Genomic DNA, 24,216 nt, shown 5'->3' with positions numbered 1-24,216 from the left:
AGATTCCAGAATACAAAACCAAAACACAAAAGTCAATTGTGTATTGATACACTAGCAATAAACATGCATGAAATTAAAAAAAAAAGAAATTACCACTTATAATGAGTATTCCAAAAAATCAAATACTTAGAGATCAACAACACACATACAGGATCTGTATGCTGAAAACTACAAAATACTGATGGAAGAAATTAGAGAAACCCTAAATAATAGAGACATATCATGCTCAAGGACTACAAAACTCAAAATCATAAGAATGTGAAGTCTCCCAAGTTCATCAATAGAATCAAGAAGATCAAAAAACCCCAAGTACAAGAAACATGAAGAAAACTACACAAAGTCACATCATAATTAAATTGCTTGAAAGCAGTGATACACAGAAAACCTTAAAAGAAGCCAGAGGTAGGACTGAGGGGTAGGGGACACATGACCTGGACAGAAACAAAGGGAAGGGGGACAGCACGTTTCTCGTGGGAAACAAAGCAAGTTAGAAGACAGTGGAGTAACATACTTAAACTCCTGAAAGGAAAACACTGTCCACATATAATTCTTCAACCAAGCAAAAATGTCTTCAAAAATGAAAGGTAAGGCAAGATTTGCATACTACAGTGAAAACTACAAAGCGCTGCTGAAAGAAATTGAAGTTTTAAATAAATGAAAGGACAGCCCGTTCATGGGTCAAAAAATTTAACACTGTTAAGATGGTAAAACTCCCCAGATTAATCTATAGATTCAACACAATTTGTATCAAAATCCTAGCTGGATGGTTGAAGAAACTGACATGCCAATTCTAAAATTTATATGGAAATGTGAAAGAACCAGAATGCCCATAACAGTCTTGAGAAAGACAAAGTTGGAAGACACAGAAAGTCAAAGTAATCAAGACAGTGTGGTGCTGGCAGGACAGATGTACACATCAATGGAAAGAACTGAGTGTCCAGAAATAAACCCTTACAATTATAGTCAACTGAGTTTCAACACAAATGCCAAGAAAATTCTACAGGGAAGGAAGGGTCTTTACCACTGGTGTTGGGAAAACTAGGTACGAACATGCAAAAGGGTAGATTTGTGCCCTTATCTCACACCACACTCAAAATGGATCACAGATTTGAATGTAAGGGTTAACACTATAAACTCTCAGAAGAAGACAGGAGTAAATTTTCCTGACCTGGGATAGGCAAAGCATTCTTAAATATAACAACAAAAGCCCAAGCAATAAGAGAAAAAAACTGATAAGCTCATCAAACTAAAACATTTTGTGCTTCAAAAGCCACCATCAGCTTTGGAAAAAAAACAACTATAGCTTTGGAGAATTACAAATCATATGTCTGATAAGAGATTTGTATCAGCAAACGAAAAGAACCCTTATGAGTCCAAAATAAAACACAAGTAACCCAATTTAAAAGTAAGCAAAAGATTTTAAGTCATTTCACCACAAAAGATGTACAAATGGCCAATAGCACATTCAAGAAAATGACCAAAGTCATTAGTTATTAGGAAAATGGAATTTAAAACCACTATGAAATACTATCTCACAGCCACTAGAAATTCCATTGAAATAAAAAAGAACAAGTACTGGCAAGGAGGAAGAGACTTTGGACCCTCCTAGACTGCAGACAGGTGTGAAATGGCACGGCCACTCTAAGAAACACTTCGGCAATTTCTTAAAAAGATGTGACGAGAACTGGACATCATCAGCCACCAACACTTGGGAAAAGGGAGGGTGTGAAACCTCATTTCTAGCTCTCCTATCAAATCAGACACAAATTTATGGGTTTCCTTTATGGTGCCAAAGAAAACAAAACAAACACATACCAATACTGTTTACTAACCTCGTCAGCTCCTATTAGCTGGGTCGAACCATCCTCATACATCAGAGTTACCACCAGGGCTGCTGCCTGTTTAAGCATTTCAATCAGCTGGCTTTTCTCCAAATCATCCAAATACCTAGTATCACAAAAATGGCCTCCGAATGCTCTTGAGTTCCCAGAATTCAGGTAAGCTTTGGCCTCATCAGTATGTTCTTCCAAAGCCATGGGTTTACTTCTTTTCTCTGATGAATTACTACATATAATATGTTTTCTTTTAAGAATCATGCTTTCTTTTTTTTCATTAGTTATATTTTCCTTCAGGAAGTGTTTTCCTTTGTGTTCCATGGTTTGTAGGACTGAAACCTCTTGATTACACTGTGGAACTAAACTGGGAGGACCCAGTGAGCTGACAATCTGCTCTTGGTCAGTAGGCAGTTGATCTGTGGGCCTGACACTGGAAGACTGAGGACAGAGCTTGACGGCAGCTCTTGATATCTGGCTTGTAAAAGAATTAAGAGTCTGTAAGAAAATTGGAAAAGACAGATCTATAAACAAACTAATTTCTGGTAAAATCTGTCTAAGGTAAAGTAGGGAAACAGCTTCATATTAACTGTGACCAAATTTCCTAATGAAACTATACACTGTCCTCTAGAGCAGTGGTTCTCCTCAATCCAGGTAGGAGTACATATCTGAATCATGGGCTGGAATAGGCAGGACTTCAAAAAGTCTCCAGCCACAAGCCCTGTGCTGCAATCATACAGACAGTGAGAGACAATGGATGGGAATATGTTGCAGCTGTGTACAAGAGTGAAGATTAATAATTTATAACTTCCAAGTAATGGCCATTGTGGGGAAGTTGAGGTTCCTGTGGCCAGGACCCTCACTGAACTTACACCACCTGATGATGTAACTGGCCTGTTGCTAGGCTACCTCTCCCACACCTTTAGGCAATAAGCTATTATTGCGCTTTATAGAGAGACAGGCCCAGTGCTCTGGGTGGAGGCAGAGACACTAGTACTCGACCTACCGCCGGAGAACAAGCCGGGTAATAAACCCTTTCTCCCCAAAGAATGTTTGCTGTCATTTTCTTTGGTCACATTGAATCCATAGCAAACTTGCCCAAGGCTGAAACCCATTGGCAAGACAGCCACTGACAGAGAAAATGAAATCACTACAACTATTTAATAATATGTTTATCTAGTAGAAATCATCTTCCTGTCTTGGTCTAGCAATGTGCAATATTCATTCATAGATTCACAAACTAATTGAGGGTTAAAAAGAATCTCTATCCAGTTTATTATAGGATTGATTTATAATAAAAATGTATTTTTTAAGTATATTTTTCAGATTTTATGTATTTATTATTTTGAACAAAACTATATTAATAGTACTTTAAAAATAATTTTGAAAGAAAACGTTTTAACAATTGGTCATACAGTATAAGAAAATTTAAATTTATATTCATATTTTTATTAGAGAATTATATCGTTTTCAAGTAAAGATTCCCAAGCACAAAATTACATGACATTGAAAAGTATACATGCACAAGAAAAAAGGAAAATATAAAAATCCAGATTGTTGAAATTCTTCATTGCATTTACATGTAATACATGTAGCTTTTTTTTGCTCATGTATTTTTTCTTTCTTTTTTTTAATTAAGATATCACTGATAAATGCTCTTATGAAGGTTTCACAAGAAAAACAATGTGGTTATTACATTCACCCCCATTATCGAGTCCTCCCAATACCCCACTGCAGTCACTGTCCTTCAGTGTAGTAAGATGCTACAAAGTCCCTATTTGTCTTCTCTGAGCTACACTGTCTTCCCCGTGACCCCAAACAAACCATGTGCACCAATCATGATACCCCACAATCCCCTTCTCCCTCCCTCCCCACCCCTCCCCTTTGGTAACCACTAGTCCCTTCTTGGAGTCTGTGAGTCTCCTGTTTTTTGTTCCTTCAGTTTTGCTTTGTTGTTATACTCCACAAATGAGGGAAATCATTTGGTTCTTGTCTTTCTCTGCCTGGCTTATTTCACTGAACATAATAACCTCTAGCTCCATCCATCGTGCTGCAAATGGTAGGATTTGCTTTCTTCTTATTGCTGAATAATATTCCATTGTGTATATGTACCACATCTTCTTTATCCATTCATCTACAGATGGACACTTAGGTTGCTTCCATTTCTTGGCTATTGTAAAAAGTGCAGCAATAAACATAGGGGTGCATATGTCTTTTTGAATCTAAGAAGTTGTTTTCTTTGGATAAATTCCTAGGAGAGAAATTACCAAGTCAAATGGTGTTTCTATTTTTAGTTTTCTAAGGAAACTCCATATTGCTTTCCACAATGGTTGAACTACCTTACATTTCCACCAGCAGTGTAGGAGGGCTCCCCTTTCTCCGCATCCTCGCCAGCATTGTTCTTAGTCTTTTCAATGTTTGCCACCCTAACTGGTGTGAGGTGATATCTCATGGTGGTTTTAATTTGCATTTCCTTGATAATTAGTGATGTGGAGCATCTTTTCATGTGCCTGTTGGCCATCTGAATTTCTTCTTTGGAGATGTCTGTTCATATTGTCCACCCATTTTTTAATAGGGTTATTTGCTTTTTGGGGGTTGAGGCATGTGAGTTCTTTATGTATTTTGGATGTTAACCCCTTGTCGGATATGTCGTTTACAAATATATTCTCACATACTGTAGGATGCCTGTTCTGTTCTGCTGATGGTGTCCTTTGCTGTACAGCTCCTTAGCTTGATGTAGTCCCATTTGTTCATTTTTTATTTTGTTTCCCTTGCCCAAGGAGATATGTTCAGGAAAAAGTTGCTTATGTTTATATTCAAGAGATTTTGACTATGTTTTCTTCTAAGAGTTTTATGGTTTCATGACTTACATTCAGGTCTTTGATCCATTTTGAGTTTACTTTTGTGTATGGGGTTAGGCAATATTCCAGTTTCATTCACTTCCATTTAGCTGTCCAGTTTTACCAACAACAGTTGATGAAGAGGCTGTCGTTTCCCCATTGTATATCCACAGCTCCTTTATTGTATATTACTTTACCATATATGCTTGGGTTTATATCTGGGCTTTCTAATCTGTTGCACTGGTCTATGGGTCTGTTCTAGTGCCAGTACCAAATTGTCTTGATTACCGTGGATCTGTAGTAGAGCTGGAAGCTGGGAGTGTAATCCCCCCCTGCTTTACTCTTTCTTCTCAGGATTGCTTTGCCTATTAGCAACTACTTTTGTGGTTCCATATGAATTTTAGAACTATTTACTCTAGTTCATTGAAGAATGCTGTTGGTAATTTGATAAGGATTGCATTGAATCTTTAGATTGCTTTATGCAGGATGGCCATTTTGACAATATTAATTCTTCCTATCCATGAGCACAGTATGTGATTCCATGAGTGTCTTCTAGTTTTCAGGGTATAGGTCTTTCACTTCCTTGGTTAGGTTTATTCCTAGGTATTTTACTCTTTTTGATGCCATTGTGAATGGAATTGCTTTCCTCATTTCTCTTTCTGCTAGTTCATTGTTAGTGTATAGGAATGCAACAGATTTCTGTGTATTAATTTTGTATCCTACAACTTAGCTGAATTCAGATATCAGTTCTAGTTGTTTTGGAGTGGATTCTTCAGGGTATTTTATGTACAACACCATGTCATCTGCAAACAGTGATAGCTTAACTTCTTCCTTGACAATCTGGAAGCCTTTTATTTCTTTGTGTTGTCTGACTGTCTTGGCTAGGACCTCCAGAACTATGTTGAATAAAAGTGGGGAGAGTGGGCATCCTTGTCTTGTTACCAATCATAAAGGAAAAGCTTTCAACTTATTGCTATAAAGTATGATGTTGGCTGTAGGTTTGTCATATATGGCCATTATTATGTTGAGGTACTTGCCCTCTATATCCATTTTATTGAGAGTTTTTATCATGAATGGGTGTTCAATTTTGTCTAATGTTTTTCAGCATCTATGGAGATGATTGTATGGTTTTTGTCCTTTCTGTTGATGTGGTAGATGATGTTGATGGATTTTCTAATATTGTACCATCCCTGCATCCCTGGAATAAATCCTACTTGATCATAATGGATGATCTTCTTGATGTAATTTTTAATTCAGTTTGCTAATATTTTGTTGAATATTTTTGCGTCTATGTTCATCAAGGATATAGATCTGTAATTTTCTTTTTTTGTGGTGTCGTCTGGTTTTGGTGTTAGAGTGATGCTGGCCTCAAAGAATGAGTTTGGGAGTATTCTCTCCTCTTCTACTTTTTGGAAAACTTTGAGGATGGGTATTAGGTCTTCACTAAATGTTTGATAAAATTCAGCAGTGAAACCATCTGGTCCAGGGCATTTGTTCTTACGTAGTTTTTTTTTTATTACCAATTCAATTTTATTGCAGGTTAATTGGTCTAGTCATATTTTCTGTTTCTTCTTCGGTGAGCCTCGGAAGGTTATATTTTTCTAGAAAGTTGTCCATTTCTTCTATATTATCCAGTTTGTTAGCATATAGATTTTCATAGTATTCTCCCATAATTCTTTGTATTTTTGTGGTTTCTGTAATGATTTTTCCTTCCTCCTTTCTGATTCTCTTTATGTGTGTAGACTCTCTTTTTTTCTTGATTAAGTCTGGCTAGGGGATTATCTATTTTGTTAATTTTCTCAAAGAACCAGTTCCTGCTTTCATTGATTCTTTCTATTGTTTTATTCTTCTCAATTTTATTTATTTCTGCTCTTATCTTTATTATGTCCCTCCTTCTGCTGACTTTGGGCCTCATATTTTCTTCCTTTTCTAGTTTCGTTAATTGTGAGTTTAGACTGTTCATATCTGTTCATATGGGATTGTTCTTCTTACCTGATGTAGGCCTGTATTGCAATATACTTCCCTCTTAGCATGGCCTTTGCTGCATCCCACAGATTTTGTGGTGTTGAATTATTGTTGTCATTTGTCTCTATATATTGCTTGATCTCTGTTTTTATTTGGTCTTTGATCCATTGATTATTTAGGAGGATGTTGTTAAGCCTCCATGTATTTGTGGGCTTTTTTGTTTTCTTTGTGTAATTTATTTCTAGTTTCATACCTTTGTGATCTGAGCAGCTGGTTGGTACAATTTCAATCTTTCTGAATTTACTGAGGCTCTTTTTGTGGCCTAGTGTATGATTTATTCCTGAAAATGTTCCATGTGCACTTGAGAAGAATGTGTATCCTGCTACTTTTTGGTGGAGTGTTCTGTAGATGTCCATTAGGTCCATCTGTTCTAATGTGTTGTTCAGTGCCTCTATGTCTTTACTTATTTTCTGTCTGGTTGATCTGTCCTTTGAAGTTAGTGGTATGTTGAAGTCTCCTAAAAGGAATGCACTGCATTCTATTTCCCCCTTTAATTCTGTTAGTGCTTGTTTCAGATATGTAGGTGCTCCTGTGTTGGGTGCATAGATATTTATAATAGTTATATCCTCTTGTTGGACTGACCCCTTTATCATTATGTAATGTCCTTCTTTGTCTCTTGTGACTTTCTTTGTTTTGAAGTCTATTTTGTCTGATACAAGTACTGCAACTCCTGCTTTTTTCCTCCCTATTAGTTGCATGAAATATGTTTTTCCATCCCTTTACTTTCAGTCTGTGTATGTCTTTCAGTCTGAAGTGTGTCTCTTGTAGGCAGCATATACATGGGTCTTGTTTTTTATCCATTCAGTGATTCTATGTCTTTTGATTGGTGCATTCAGACCATTCACATTTAGGGTGATTGTCAATAGGTATGTACTTATTGCCACTGCAAGCTTCAGTTTTGTGATTACCAAAGGTTCAAGGGTAATTCCCTACCTAACAGTATAATATAACTCACCTAGTATGCTATTACAAACACAACCTAAAAGTTTTTTTTCCTCCTGTTTCTTCTTCCTCCATTCTTTATATATTAGGTATCATATTCTGCACTTTGTCTATCCCTTGATTGTCTTTGGTGGTAGTTGATTTGATTTTGCATCTGCTCAGTAATTAATTGCTCTACTTTCTTTCCTGTGGTTTTATTTCCTCTGGAGACACCTATTAAACCTCAGTAACACTTCCATCTATAGCAGTCCCTCCAAAATATATGGTAGAGGTGGTTTGTGGGAGGTAAATTCTCTCAGCTTTTGCTTATCTGATAATTGTTTAATCCCTCCTTCAAATTTAGATGATAATCTTGCAGGGTAGAGTATTCTTGGTTTGAGGCCCTTCTGCTTCATTGCATTAAATATATCATGCCACTCCCTTCTGGCCTGTAAGGTTTGTTGAGAAGTCTGATGGGTTTTCCTTTGTATGTGATCTTTTTTCTCTCTCTGGCTGCTTTTAATAGTCTGTCCTTGTCCTTGATCTTTGCCATTTTAATTATTATATATATGTCTTGGTGTTGTCTTCCTTGAGTCCCTTGTGTTGGGAAATCTGTGCTCCTCCATGGCCTGAGAGAGTATCTCCTTCCCCAGATTGGGGATGTTTTCAGCAATTACCTCCTCAACACTTTCTGCTCCCTTTTCTCTCTCTTTTTCTGGTACCCCTCTAATGCAAATATTGTTCTGTTTGGATTGGTCACACAGTTTTCTCATTATTCTTTCAGTGCTAGATACCCGTTTTTATCTCTGTGCCTCAGCTTCTTTGTATTCCTCTTCTCTAATTTCTATTCCATTTTCCATCTGTTCTACTACATCTAATCTGGTTTTAAATCCCTCCACTGTGTTTCATTTCAGTTGTGGATTTTTTCTTATTGAATCTCCATCCTAAATTCATCCCTGAGCTCCTGAATAATTTTCTATACCTCCATCAGTATGCTTATGATTTTTATTTTGAACTCTCTTTCAGAAAAATTGGCGAGTTCACTTTCACTTGGGCCTTTTTCTGGTTGTGAGATTTTGGTTTGAACCACGTTTCTTTGACATTTCATATTTGTAAGTGGCGCCCTCTAGTGCCCAGTTCTAGTCTCTGGAGCTGCTCAGCCCCTGGAGTGATATTGGGGGTTTCAGGGGAGCGGTGCTGTTGGCATTTCATGAGGTCTGCTCTGTTCTCCAGGTGTATGCAGTCTGGCGCAACCTTCTTTCCTTTTGCTCTTTTAGGATTAGTTCTATTAACTAAATTTTCATGTTATATGTGGTTTTGGAAAGAGTTCTCTGTCTCACCTCTCTGCCACCATCTTAAGTCCAGAAACTGCTCATGTATTTTCAAAATAATGACTGTAGATATCAAGTTACCAGAGTACAGTATTTAGATTTTTGTGGGTATATTTTAAATGACAATATAACAGTTTGAAGAATAACAGTATTATCAGTACATCAGAAATCATGTCCTATGAAACTTCTTTAACTTGTGAGAAACATTCTAAATGTTAGTTGAAAAATATGTCAGAAGACATGGCTTTTTCAAAATTCTTTTGCAAGAAAAGGAGCAAAAAGGTTAGAAGACATCTGTCTTACTGACCCTGGAAGCACAGTTTGAGTATCACTGAGAGATAATTTCCATTCACTTACAAAGGACTGCATACTCCCATCTCTGCCAAAGATGCCTCTCCTTCCACTCCAGGAACAAAAAATCATCCCATCAACCCAGGTCCTATTATCCTCCCCACTTTACTAATCTACATTTTAAATCAGATTAAGGTAGATTGGATTAAACAGAGGTAGTTTGCTCCAGTCCATTCTCTTACTAGTATGATACCTCTGCTGTTTTATATACAGGTCTTGGATGATATGACCACTCATCTCTCCCCTCAAACCCAATCTACATCACTCATCCACTGTGAAATCTGTGCCTCTTCCTTTCTGAACTTCTGTTTCCACTGCCCTGAAGTCCCAAGGTCTCTTCCTTTAACCTGAAAATTTTTCCCAAAATTCCCTCTCTAAAGGTGGGGCTCTTTAGGTTGACCAGCTCCTAATTATCCTGGGGATCTCAACTCAGAAATAATTTTCACACTTCAGAGATGTCCCAAACTCCTCTCCCCACACCCAGAAAAAGCAAACAAAACAGCATGAAACCTGGGTTAGTTACCGCCCAGAGGCTCTCAAAGCACTCAGAACTGCCTCCACCGTGGCACCACATTGCAGACAGAGGTCTACTGTAATTCTGTCTTCCCCTCCCCTCATACAATTAAACTATAAGCAAACTGTAAGCCCCTGGAGAATAAGGGGTCCTTTTTCCTAACCACTGTATTCAAAGGGCCTAGCATATAGTAGACAGTAAGTATTTGTTGTTAACAGTGAAAGTTACCTGTGTAGAATTATTCATATTTGCAATAATTTACCTTTCTCTCCAGTGACTGAGTCTTCCCATCTTCCAGAAGTACCGAATACTTAACACTAGATTCATTTACCAGTTCTGCAGCTTTTAGAAACACAAAAAAGAAACAATGAAATGTAAATCACATAATTAGCTGAACATCGCAAACAGCCTTTAACAATCATGGTGTTTACCCATTAACTTACACAATGCAATAAAATTTACACCCAAAATGCATACTACCATTGCAATAAACATATATGTAACGTATCTTCAAATTGACAGATCTATGTAATCATGAGTTTATTAAAATTAGTTGGCATTTACATTTGAATGCTTGATTCTGAAAACCCAAGTTCAACATTTTGCAGAAACCTTGAAAGTATTATAGGTTTGAGGAAATTCTTAAACTGAATAATATTGCAATGGAACAATTAGAGATTCAGTAAAACATATTTAACATAAGCTTCTGATTTAAATTTTGTTGTAATTTTAGTAAGACTGGGCTGCACAATAAGTGGTGGAACCCGGATTCAACCCAGGCACCATAGCTCGGGATGCTGCTCATAACCACCGTGATGTATGTCCCCTCCACAGCAATGATCACAACCAAGAAATACAAATGGGGGAAATCTTTCGTTTACAATAGAAAAAAGTTAAGTTAGGATAAATTTAACAAGAAATGCACAAGGCAATTGATGAAAACTTAAAATTTTATGAAATGACGTAAAATAGTACCTATACAAATGGAAAGATATAACATCAGGATATGCACAAAATGTTTAATCCTTCCAAATGTAAATTTAATGCATTTCCAGTGAGAGGCCCTATAGGGCTCTTTAATAGAAAAAGTAATTTTGGAGTACATATGAAATACTAAATATCTGAAAAAAAGACAGGGAAGGTAAGTTGCCATCAAAGACTTGCCTTCCCAGATTGCAGAACACACTACAAAGCCACTACAATCAAAACCACATGGTGTTCGCATCGGAAAAGACAAAAAGGTCTCTGGAACAGAACAGACAACCCAGAAACTGACCCCAGGACTTACTGAGACTCTGATATGCAACAAAGAGATGGGATTTCAATTGAGTAGAAAAGGACGATTAATGAGTAGGGATGGTACAACTAGCACCACTTCTCAAAGAATACACACTATTTGGAACAAAAAGTGACAAAGGGCTATTATCTGTATTATACAACAAATTCTTACACATTGAAAAAAGACAATTCAACATGAAAATGAGCAAAAGATAGTAAGAGATAATACACAAAATAGCAAATCCAAAATGCAAATAAACATGATAACGACCAAAGTCACCAGTAGTCAGGGGAATGCAAACGAAACGTAACTGGAGAAGAGGGAGAGGCACTCTCATGCATTGCTGGTCAAGTGTGAATAGTTACAATCTTTCTGGAAAGCAAACTACCAATGCTATTAAAATTAAAAATATATGCACCACCCTTGGGAAATGGGAAGAGAAGGCCTGATCCAAAGGCAGCAAAGGGGAGCTTCTGGGTTGCTACTAAGGTCTGTTTCTCTGGGTGAAGGTTATAGTTTGTGAAATTCTGAGCTATAAACTTAGAATATAGTGCTGTGTGTGTATGCATGCATGGCATGTGTATGTGTGTAATCTCAGTAAAAACATATAAAACAAACCACCTAACCATACTCTCACTACAGACTGTTTCACAGAAATATCTGCAACAGTAAATAGGTTTAAACTAAAATGTTTATGGCAGTATAGGACTGAAAACATAATAGACACCAATCAAGAGAGAAGTCAATCAATAAATTATGTAACATCCACACCATCAAACACTTAAGCCACTGAAAATAACAACTTAGTGCTTTATCAGTTGACCTGTACATGCAGAAAGCTGAGAAAATACAATCCCATTTTTTATTTCTATTTATTGAAACTGTACTATTATTATTTTATTACTAAGGAATCCACTTGTAATGACCATAACTAAGCCCAGGTTGGGTTAACAGTGATGAGTTCTGGAGGTGACTGCACCCACTCTGTACTATTTGGGTACAACCACTGTCTTCTCTCTCCACGTCAGCTGAAAACCCAGGTTTCTGAGGCCACAATCCTTGCCCTCACAGTCCTGGAAGATGCCAGGCCAGCCATGTATGATCCCATTTTTTAGAAAAATGACCCTATTTATTTATGCCCACAGATATGTCACACATGCACAGCGGCACAGCTCTGGTCTCTGGGAGGCCAGCCCGGAGGCAGCTTGCATTTGGAAAGGTTACTGGTGAGTGCTCTCAGGATCACCATCCCTAGGGGCGAGAAGAAAGGACTGGATAAGATGCCGTCACTACCAGGGCTTGCTCAGGAGCTGGATGGCCCAGCCTAGCTATCCCCCAGGGGTCAAGGAGGGTGGGCCTTTATAACCCAGCACCAACCAGTCACTGGATTGGCTGTCCCTAGGAAAGGGGTGTGACCTTGGACAAAGGGGCCCTTAGCAGCTGAGGCAATCACCAGGAGGAGCTGCATTGTGGATCAGCTAGCCAGAAGCACTCCTGGCAGCTGGGTGGTGAACCGTAGAGCAGGAACACAGGAGATCTGGATGGTCCTGCACCGCCGGTCACTACACTGTGCTACTCACTGCCACTTGCTCCAGATGTGCTCTGGGAGTAGCTCCTTCCGGATTCTGGTGAGCCTCTTCCTGGGGGAAACTTTTAAAAGGACGGTTAAAGAGATGAACAACATCACCTTCTAGTGGCTGCAGCCAGCCTCAGAGATGCTCAAAATATTCACCTCCGTCCTGCTACAGATTCTAAGAGCCCCTCCTCACCAGTTGAGCATCTTGCTGGTCTAAGTTGCTTAGGCTGAGTCGACCAAACCTCACCTCTGAGAGGGGTGAGCCTCTGGCCACCATGCCTTCTCAGGCCATGGCCATTGCATTTGACACAAATTTGGCAGGGGCTCAAGAGGTGACAATCATACCACCTGGGCGCCAAGTATATGCTTCTTGCTCCTATTATGGAAGAGCAGCCCTATCTCCTGATGACCAGGAGCCCATCCCTGGCAGGATGGGGTTCACATCCCCTGCCTGCCAGTCCCTTGGCAAGAGGAACTTGGAATGACAGGCAAATAGCTGTAGCTCAAAACTGAATGGTATTCTTCCTGTGCCTCTGGTGGGTTTCCCCTCTGGGATTCAAGAACAAACGCAGAGACCAGAAATGTGGGGGAGAGAAATAAATTCAAAGCGGGACACTGGGAGTGATGGCAAGAGGGCCAGTCACTTCCCCTTTTGGTCTGCAGACCCTCTAATATACATACTGGGGACCCTGCACCCTGGAGGTCAATGCTCATTGCAGAGTGTCACCTCCAAGTTGGTACCCAGCTGCACCTGCTACAGCCCTCCCGCCACTCAGTCAGGCTGGTGCTTCTGGGTGTGTGGCTGAGACGGGAGCCATGGGGCCCATGATCATGAGCAGCTCCTTTGCTGTGAAGTGGGTCCCTACATCCAATGCAATGCCACGTGGGTTTGTGTGTCAGTGGATCAAACACTCTGTGACCTTGGGTAAGAGTTCAGAGGCCCTGCAAATGCGAAACAAACTCATGCCTGGAACACACGTCAATCCAGTCAAACAAACCACAACACCTTAGGGAGCCCAGGGAATCAGTGTTGTCAGCTTGCCACCAGGTGACTGATTATTACCCTCAAAGGACAGCACTGCCGGGGACTTTTGACAGCTTCTGGTCCTTTGAAGGGTGGACATATGGCAGAGGCAATGCCTAGGTCAGCCCCATGAGTGGGGGCGCCATGCGGTTAGGCCACATTGAAGCACCCAAGCACCTGTACTAGAACAGCAGAGGCTGGCCCACATCAGCAGGCCCAGGCATTGCAATTCCGTCCCCTTCTTCCGCTCTCTACCTCAGGTAGCTGCTCCTACATCCGCCCCTGTTGTATTCGTTAGCCTTCTCCACTCCTTGGCAGCTAGCTAATCCCATTACTGGTTAAAATGCTTTAAACTTTCCTTGCCCAAATGTACGGTTCCCGTTACCTGATGGACCCGAGTCTCACACTCCCTCAACAGGCCCGGGATCTACGTGCCAGGAAGGCAGGCGGCAGCAGTCCCAGCGTGAGCACTTACTACCTTTCCGGACAGAAACCTCCGGTGCCGTCCTCAGCATAGGGCAGTTGGGGCCTAGCCCTTAACGGAGGGCGAGGCACTTCCACGGATTCCAGAGACGTGAGATTCATCACATGCACCAACCCCCCATCTCAGGGTCTGGTCCCTCTTCCTCATCAGGGCCCTGACCTTGAGGTGGCACACCTGCCGGGGCTAAGAATCCAACCTTCTCTGGAGCCCAAGTCTTAGGACTATGCACTGGGCCTGTGGCTGTGCGCAGTCTCTTTTTAGACGAACAGGGAAGCCCTCTGGTTATTATACTTAGTCTTTAATTGCTAATCAATCATCCTCAGCCTTTGTCATTTTCACAAGGATCTATTACCAGCCACACCCAGCAACTCCATTGTCTTCCACTACCCTGTACTCTTCTCATATGCAGCACTGTCCCAGCAGCCTGGGCAGCCGTGGCCACTGGTTTGCCAGACCAACCACCCCAGCCAAAGTCCTAACCGCGTTCCACCTACAGCTCGTGAACCTGTCAGTGCCAGTCCACCTAAGGGTGGCCAGGCTCCAAAGACCACGTGAAAGCAGCCTAACCACAGCCACCAGGTTCCAAGCGACCAGACTGAGCTTTGCCCAGAGGCAGTTGGAGGTGGGCACTCGTGGGGAGCAGGACTGAGGGGCAGGGGCTCAGATGGGATACAGTTGCAACAAAGGCCTCAGCCAATCCTATCAGAGAAGTGGGGGGGGGTCTGGAGGGCACAGCACAGCCACATCCCCACCCACCCACCCACACACACACACACACACACACATACAAGCTAGAATTATAATCATGGAAATTATAGTCATGGAAACAAATGGACAAAAACATAAATGGTACATACTAAGTAGTTAATGTGGGTTAGCAACAAGGGGGACAAGTTCACCAAGAAAAAGCCTGAACTAAGAAAACACTTACGAACCCTTTCACTGTGAGTGAAAAAATTTTTAATGTGGGATTATGGACTGCTTTTGGTTTTTCTGTTTTCAAAATTTTCTTTTCCTAAAGTATTATAAACAAAAAAAGACCCCCCCAAAATGTCATGGAAAATGTTTACAACATTTTAATTAAACAGTAAAGTCCTTGATAGATGTGTTGTTTGTAGAAAGCTCTTAACATCAGTAGGAGTTCAGTTCAGATCAGCCCAGCTGTGGTAGCAGTCAGAGATGCGAGGCCTCACCCTGCTCAAAGCACACCGAGAACCAAAGCTTTACGTGAGTACCCAACCTGCTTTGCCGTGAGGTCTCTAAACTCAGTCGCAATGAGTAAAATGCAGCTTACTCCCAGCAGGGAATTATGGTAACAGCAGTATTGTGCATAACCCTGTAAAATGCAGACTTCAACACTCAGAGCTAGGAGTGAAGGAGTGTAGAGAGGATGAAGTCGGAAGTTACAGTCAATAAATGGGGCATAAAGTAAGAGCAGAAGTGGTGGTACACAAAACAAAACAGCAGGCAGGGTCGCTCTTTACAAGCAACATGGGGGTGCTTCTATAGAAACTTATCCAGACCAAGGACAAGAGCTACTTGTAGCAAGGGTACAAACTGAAGGCAAACAGCAATTAGGAAACTACTGCAAAAATCCAAGTGACATGGAATGAAGATTGATTTAGGGTGGTGGGAACTGAAACCCAACACCTGACAGGGCTTGCTAAGTGACGGGGCATAAGGATTTAGTGTTTATTTGATAGAAATAAAAATGTTTATCCATACCCTCTCAAATAGAATGAATATAATCAGAATAGATCTATTTTGTCATTTAGTTAAGTTATGTGACCTGGAAATTGTAAAGATTTCCACTAGATGGTAGGAATGAAGACACACTTCACATTAACAAATTGAGGTTATTTTTTTGGCATCATTAATCTATTACATGAAGAACATTATGTTTACTAGGCTCCCCCCTTCACCAAGTCCCCCCCACAAACCCCATTACAGTCACTGTCCATCAGCATAGTAAGATGCTGCAGAATCACTAATTGTCTTCTGTGTTGTACAGCCCTCCCCGTGCCCCCTACGCACTATACATGCTAATCGTAAGGCCCCCTTTCTTTTTCCCCACCCTTATCCCTCCCTTCCCACCCACCCTCCACAGTCCCTTTCCCTTTGGTAACTGTTAGTCCATTCTTGGGTTCTGTGATTCTACTGCTGTTTTGTTCCTTCAGTTTTTCTTTGTTCTTATACTCCACATATGAGTGAGATCATTTGGTACTTGTCCTTCTCCGCCTGCCTTATTTCACTGAGCATAATACCCTCTAACTCCATCCATGTTGTTGCAAATGGTAGGATTTGTTTCTTTCTAATGGCTGAATAATATTCTATTGTGTATATGTACCACATCTTCCTTATCCATTCATCTACTGATGGACACTTAGGTTGCTTCCATATCTTGGCTATTGTAAATAGTGCTGCGATAAACATAGGGGTACATCTGTCTTTTTCAAGCTGGGCTGCTGTATTCTTAGGGTAAATTCCTAGGAGTGGAATTCCTGGGTCAAATGGTATTTCTATTTTGAACTTTTTGAGGGACCTCCATACTGCTTTCCACAATGGTTGAACTAATTTACATTCCCACCAGTGGTGTAGGAGGGCTCCCCTTTCTCCACAACCTCGCTAACATTTGTTGTTGTTTGTCTTTGGATGGTGGCGATTGTTACTGGTGTGAGGTGGTATCTCATTGTGGTTTTTATTTGCATTTCTCTGATAACTAGTGATGTGGAGCATCTTTTCATGTGTCTGTTGGCCATCTGAATTTCTTCTTTGGAGAAGTGTCTGTTCAGCTCCTCTACCCATTTTTTAATTGGATTATTTGCTTTTTGTTTGTTGAGGTGTGTGAGTTCTTTATATATTTTGGATGTCAACCCTTTATCGGATCTGTCATTTATGAATATATCCTCCCATACTGTAGGATGCCTTTTTGTTCTTTTGATGGTGTCCATTGTTGTATAGAAGCTTTTCAGGTTGATATAGTTCCACGTGTTCATTTTTGCTTTTGTTTCCCTTGCCCGGGAAGATATGTTCATGAAGAATTCGCTCATGTTTATGTCCAAGAGATTTTTGCCTATGTTTTTTTCTAAGAATTTTATGGTTTCATGACTTACATTCAGGTCTTTGATCCATTTAGAATTTAATTTTGTGCATGGGGTTAGACAGTGATCCAGTTTCATTCTCTTACATGTAGTTGTCCATTTTTCCCAACACCAGCTGTTGAAGAGGCTGTCATTTCCCCATTGTATGTCCATGGCTCCTTTATCATATATTAATTGACCATATATGTTTGGGTTAATGCCTGGAATCTCTATTCTGTTCCACTGGTCTGTGACTCTGTTCTTGTGCCAGTAACAAATTGAGTTTTGTCAAATATTTACCTTTAGGGGTCTCAAACTTCTATTAATATGCATTATCTGTAAATTTTATTTTCCTGGAAAACACCACTTTCACCTCTAAACTCTATTAAGTTAAAATATAAAAGAATGTGGGTAAATGTACTTAAATGTTATTTGATTTCTTAGGTACTTAGACAAAACACAGATATATTCTAATATACACTTAACCATAGCCCCGTACAAGGCACAGGTCAGCCAACAATCCTGAAAACACCCCAAAAACAACTCCTTCTGCAGTGTTTACCAAAGACTTTCAGTGACATCACACTGGGCAACATGACAATGAAAATTTAAGGCACATGAACTCAATTCTGAATCTAGTGTAAGCATATGAATTAAAAAGCTAAGCTACAGTCACAAAAGACCCAACAAAATTAACACTTAAGGATCACAAACATAAATTTATTTCTCTCATGCTCTGAGGGGAGTGGTCTCAGCTGGTGGTGCAGCCGTTCCATGAGGCTGCTCATGACCCAGTTCCTTCCAGCACCTTGCTCTTCCAGGACACTGCTATCATTTGCAAGGCTGGAAAGGGGTCTTCAGCTTGCAACTGGAGAGAAGAGAAGCGGCCGACTAGAAAGCAAGTCAAATGCCTTCGGACCTACCCTGGAAACGGCACACACCACCTGAGCTCACTCACGTCCCACTGACAGGAACCACTTAATCACACCTGACCGCAGCCTGAGCCATGCAGTCGGGCAGTGTGCCTCGTAAGGGCAAGACAAACACTGGTGTGGCAGACAAGTAACCTCTGCTAACAATACCTTTGAAGCAATATGAAATGCCTGCGATCAGAAGGAGGACATGGCTGCCACGAAGTCAGGATAATGGTTATTTTTGGGCAGGGAGAAGGTTTTAACAGAGAAGGAAATTTGGAGAAGTGACGATGCAGATGGTAGTTTGATGGATGGCCTCTATTACTTCATTAAACTGTATTTTAAGTTTTCCTATCTTTTGTTTTTTCACAGAAATAGTTTTTAAATAAAGACTGATCTTGCTACAAGTCCAGCCCTATACTCAGTCCAGCCCTTACTAGATGTGTATCTCAAGACACCTCAGTCTAGATCAGAAAATTAGACCCCAAAGTGATATACAACATTAATACTGTTTGGTTTTATTTAAGTGTTTGTAAAACCAAGTATTTGTAGTTTATTTCCACTGACTTGAGTTCGATTTTTGTATTTATTTGGTATGAAATGTCTTTCAGAAATGAAACACTGACTTACAATACTTTACTAATTAGACAAGAATCTGACACAGTAACAGTTCTGCTTGTGACATGAGTCCCGGAATTAATGAGATCTTAGGTCCAGCATCACTCACCAATAACCCACAAGCAACCCAGCTTTAAGCAGCTTCACATGAAGTAAGAATAAAACCCTATGGCAGACAGACTCTAAGGAGATGCCATGACCCACCTCCCAGCATTCATGCCCTGCCTAAGTGTGGACGGGACTTACTGACTTCTGACCAACAACATATAGCAAAGGTGACAGGATGTTTGTGATTATGTTAGGAGACTATGGTGTCAGTCTTGCTAGGGACACTCTTACTGGTCTGAAAAAGCAAGATGCTGTCATGTATAAATTTACAGAATTTATAAATAGGAGGCTCCTGACCCACAGAAACTGTGAGATAACAATGGGTGTTGTTTAAGTCACTAGCTTTATAAAGCTGCCCAAGGAGAGAACCTCATGGGAAGGAACTAAGGATAGCTTCCAGCCAACACCTGGCAAGAAACTAAGGCCCTCAGATCAAACGCCTACAAGGAACTCATTTCTGCGAACAGCCACGTGAGCTTGGAAAAAAATGCTTCCCCATCCGAGCCCCAGATGAGACTCCAGCCCTGGCTGACACTTGCACTGTAGCTCGGCAAAGGCCCCAGCTAAGCTGTACCCAGGCTCCTGACCCACAGAAACTGTGAGGTAACAAATGTGTGTCGTTTCAAGTCACCAGGTTTTCAGTAACAGTGTTATGCAGCAACAGAAAGAACAGAGCCCATGTGAAAATTCTACTTTTTCCAAATCCAAGCACACGTCACAGAAAATACCTTAACTTTTTCCATTATCTTCTCAATAAATTTATGGAAACTAGGATTTTTAACAAGGTATTTTAAAAGCATAACAAGAGAGCTCACGAGATGGGGTGACTGCCATAAATTTTTCTCAACAGAAACTGACAGAAGATGGCGGCATGAGTAGAGCAGCGGAAATCTCCTCCCAAAACCACATATATCTATGAAAATATAACAAAGACAACTCTTCCTAGAATAGAGACCAGAGGACACAGGACAACATCCAGACCACATCCGCACCTGAGAGAACCCAGCGCCTCGCGAAGGGGGTAAGATACAAGCCCCGGCCCCGCGGGAGCCGAGCGCCCCTCCCCCCAGCTCCCAGCGGGAGAAGAGCAGGCAGAGCGGGAGGGAGACGGAGCCCAGGACTGCCGAGCACCCGGCCCCCGCCATCCGGGCCAGAGTGCAGGGCCCTCGATACTAGGAAAACAGGGCAGCAAGAACAGTGAGCGGGTACCGGAGGCCGGCGCTGGAGGACAAAACAAAAGCGAGCAGCCATTTTTTTTTTGTTGTTGTTGTTGTTTTGCTTTGGCAGGTGCTTTTTGTAAGTCTTAAAGGGACAGGCACCCCAATACTAGGGAAACAGGTCAGCAAGACCAGTGAGCGGGTAACAGAGGCCGGCGCCAGAGAACAAAAGAAAAACAAGCGGCTTTTTTTTTTTTTTATCTATTTTTAATTTTTGTTGTTGTTGTCATTGTTTTGTTTTGGCGAGTGCTTTTTGGAAGTCTTAAAGGGGCAGGGTGGGACACTTAATCCAGAGGTAGGGAATCCGGGGGATCTCTGGGCACCCTAACCCCGGGGCTGCAGGGAGCAGGGAGGCCCCTTACGGAGATAAATAGCCTCCCAGCAGCCCCTGCTCCAACGCGACTCCACCACTTTGGAGCAGCCGCCCGAGCCAGGCCACGCCCACAGCAACAGCGGAGATTAACTCCATAGCAGCCGGGCAGGAAGCAGAAACCCTGTCTGCGCGCAGCTGCGCAGCACAAGCCACTAGAGGTCGCTGTTCTCCCAGGAGAGGAGGGCCACAAACCAACAAGAAGGGAAGTCCTTCCAGCCGTCACTCGTCCCAGTTCTGCAGACTATTCCTATCACCATGAAAAGGCAAAGCTACAGGCAGACAAAGATCACAGAGACAACACCAGAGAAGGAAACAGACCTAACCAGTCTGCCTGAAAAAGAATTCAAAATAAGAATCATAAACATGCTGACAGAGATGCAGAGAAATACGCAAGAGAAATGGGATGAAGTCCAGAGGGAGATCACAGATGCCAGAAAGGAGATCACAGAAATGAAACAAACTGGAAGGGTTTATAAGCAGAATGGATAGGATGCAAGAGGCCACTGATGGAATTGAAATCAGAGAACAGTAACACATAGAAGCTGACATAGAGAGAGACAAAAGGATCTCCAGGAATGAAACAATATTAAGAGAACTGTGTGACCAATCTAAAAGGAACAATATCCGTATTATAGGGGTTCCAGAAGAAGAAGAGAGAGGAAAAGGGATGGAAAGTATCTTGGAAGAAATAATTGCTGAAAACTTCCCCACACTGGGGGAGGAAATAATTGAACAGACCACGGAAATACACAGAACCCCCAACAGGAAGGACACAAGGAGGACAACACCAAGACACATAATAATTAAAATGGCAAAGATCAAGGACAAGGAAAGAGTTTTAAAGGCAGCTAGAGAGAAAAAGGTCACCTATAAAGGAAAACCCATCAGGCTAACATCAGACTTCTCAACAGAAACCCTACAGGCCAGAAGAGAATGGCATGATATATTTAATGCAATGAAACAGAAGGGCCTTGAACCAAAGATACTGTATCCAGCACGACTATCATTTAAATATGATGGCGGGATTAAACAATTCCAAGACAAGCAAAAGCTGAGGGAATTTGCTTCCCACAAACCACCTCTGCAGGGCATCTTACAGGGACTGCTTAAGATGGGAGCACTCCTAGAAAGAGTACAGAACAAAACACCCAACATATGAAGAATGGAGGAGGAGGAATAAGAAGGGAGAGAAGAAAAGAATCTCCAGACAGTGTATATAACAGCTCAATAAGCGAGCTAAGTTAGGCAGTAAGATACTAAAGAGGCTAACCTTGAACCTTTGGTAACCACGAATTTAAAGCCTGCAATGGCAATAAGTACATATCTTTCAATAGTCACCCTAAATGTACATGGACTTAATGCACCAATCAAAAGACACAGAGTAATAGAATGGATAAAAAAGCAAGACCCATCTATATGCTGCTTACAAGAAACTCACCTCAAACCCAAAGACATGTATAGACTAAAAGTCAAGGGATAGAAAAATATATTTCAGGCAAACAACAGCGAGAAAAAAGCAGGGGTTGCAGTACTAGTATCAGACAAAACAGACTTCAAAACAAAGAAAGTAAAAAGAGATAAAGACAGACACTACATATAACGATAAAGGTCTCAGTCCAACAAGAGGATATAACCATTCTAAATATATATGCACCCAACACAGGAGCACCAGCATATGTGAAACAAATACTAACAGAACTAAAGGGGGAAATAGACTGCAATTAATTCATTCTAGGAGACTTCAACACACCACCCACCCCAAAGGATAGAACCACCGGGCAGAAAATAAGTAAGGACACGGAAGCACTGAACAACACAGTAGAGCAGATGGACCTAATAGACATCTACAGAACTCTACATCCAAAAGCAACAGGATATACATTCTTTTCAAGTGCACATGGAACATTGTCCAGAATAGACCACATACTAGCACACAAAAAGAGCCTCAGCAAAGTCCAAAATATTGAAATTCTACCAACCAATTTTTCAGACCACAAAGGTATAAAACTAGAAATAAATTCTACAAAGAAAACAAAAAGGCTCACAAACACATGGAAGCTTAACAACATGCTCCTAAATAATCAATGGATCAAAGAACAAATTAAAATAGAGATCAAGGAATATATAGAAACAAATGACAACAACAACACAAAGCCCCAATTTCTGTGGGACGCAGAGAAAGCAGTCTTAAGAGGAAAGTATATAGCGATCCAGGCACACTTGAAGAAGCAAGAACAATCCCAAATGAATAGTCTAACATCACAATTATCGAAATTGGAAAAAGAAGAACAAATGAGGCCTAAAGTCAGCAGAAGGAGGGACATAATAAAGATCAGAGAAGAAATAAACAAAATTGAGAAGAATAAAACAATAGCAAAAATCAATGAAACCAAGAGCTGGTTCTTTGAGAAAATTAACAAAATAGATAAGCCTCTAGCCAAACTTATTAAGAGAAAAAGAGAATCAACACAAATCAACAGAATCACAAATGCGAACGGAAAAATCACGACAGACTCCACAGAAATACAAAGAATTATTAAATACTATGAAAACCTATATGCCAACAAGCTGGAAAACCTAGAAGAAATGGACAACGTTCTAGAAAGTTACAACCTTCCAAGACTGACCAAGGAAGAAACACAAAAGTTAAACAAACCAATTATGAGCAAAGAAATTGAAGTGGTAATCAAAAAACTACCCAAGAACAAAGCACCCGGGCCGGACGGATTTACCTCGGAATTTTATCAGACACACAGAGAAGACATAATACCCATTCTCCTTAAAGTTTTCCAAAAAATAGAAGAGGAGGGAATACTCCCAAACTCATTCTATGAAGCCAACATCACCCTAATACCAAAACCAGGCAAAGACCCCACCAAAAAAGAAAATTACAGACCAATATCCCTGATAAACGTACATGCCAAAATACTCAAAAAATACTAGCAAACCGAATTCAAAAGTATATCAAAAGGATCATACACCATGACCAAGTGGGATACATCCCAGGGATGCAAGGATGGTACAACATTCGAAAATCCATCAACATCATCCACCACATCAACAAAAAGAAAGACAAAAACCACATGATCATCTCCATAGATGCTGAAAAAGCATTCGACAAAATTCAACATCCATTCATGATAAAAACTCTCAGCAAAATGGGAATAGAGGGCAAGTACCTCAACATAATAAAGGCCATATATCATAAACCCACAGCCAGCATTATACTGAACAGCGAGAAGCTGAAAGCTTTTCCTCTGAGATCGGGAACAAGACAGGGATGCCCACTCTCCCCACTGTTATTTAACATAGTACTGGAGGTCCTAGCCACGGCAATTAGACAAAACAAGAGAATCAACACAAATCAACAGAATCACAAATGCGAACGGAAAAATCACGACAGACTCCACAGAAATACAAAGAATTATTAAATACTATGAAAACCTATATGCCAACAAGCTGGAAAACCTAGAAGAAATGGACAACGTTCTAGAAAGTTACAACCTTCCAAGACTGGTCCTAGCCACGGCAATTAGAAATACAAGGAATCCAGATTGGTAAAGAAGAAGTTAAACTGTCACTATTTGCAGATGACATGATATCGTACATAAAAAACCCTAAAGACTCCACCCCAAAACTACTAGAACTGATATCGGAATACAGCAAAGTTGCAGGATACAAAATTAACACACAGAAATCTGTAGCTTTCCTATACACTAACAATGAACC

The 24,216-nt window shown here is 40.7% G+C and overlaps 1 protein-coding gene across 1 annotated transcript in view; it reads right to left on the bottom strand.

Annotated features, from left to right (window-relative positions):
- POLN (DNA polymerase nu) overlaps positions 1-24,216 on the bottom strand; it is a 161,319-nt gene that overhangs the window by 130,194 nt on the left and 6,909 nt on the right. Inside the window, exons 2-3 of the mRNA XM_057502043.1 lie at positions 10,077-10,156; positions 1,833-2,330 (exon numbers count right to left, since the gene is read on the bottom strand). Coding sequence (XP_057358026.1) covers positions 1,833-2,330; positions 10,077-10,156 — 578 coding nt within the window. The remainder of the gene's footprint in view (positions 1-1,832; positions 2,331-10,076; positions 10,157-24,216) is intronic.

Source organism: Manis pentadactyla, chromosome 5, assembly GCF_030020395.1.
Source record: "Manis pentadactyla isolate mManPen7 chromosome 5, mManPen7.hap1, whole genome shotgun sequence".
Taxonomy (NCBI): domain Eukaryota; kingdom Metazoa; phylum Chordata; class Mammalia; order Pholidota; family Manidae; genus Manis; species Manis pentadactyla.
This window is presented reverse-complemented; position numbering and strand designations above follow the sequence as displayed.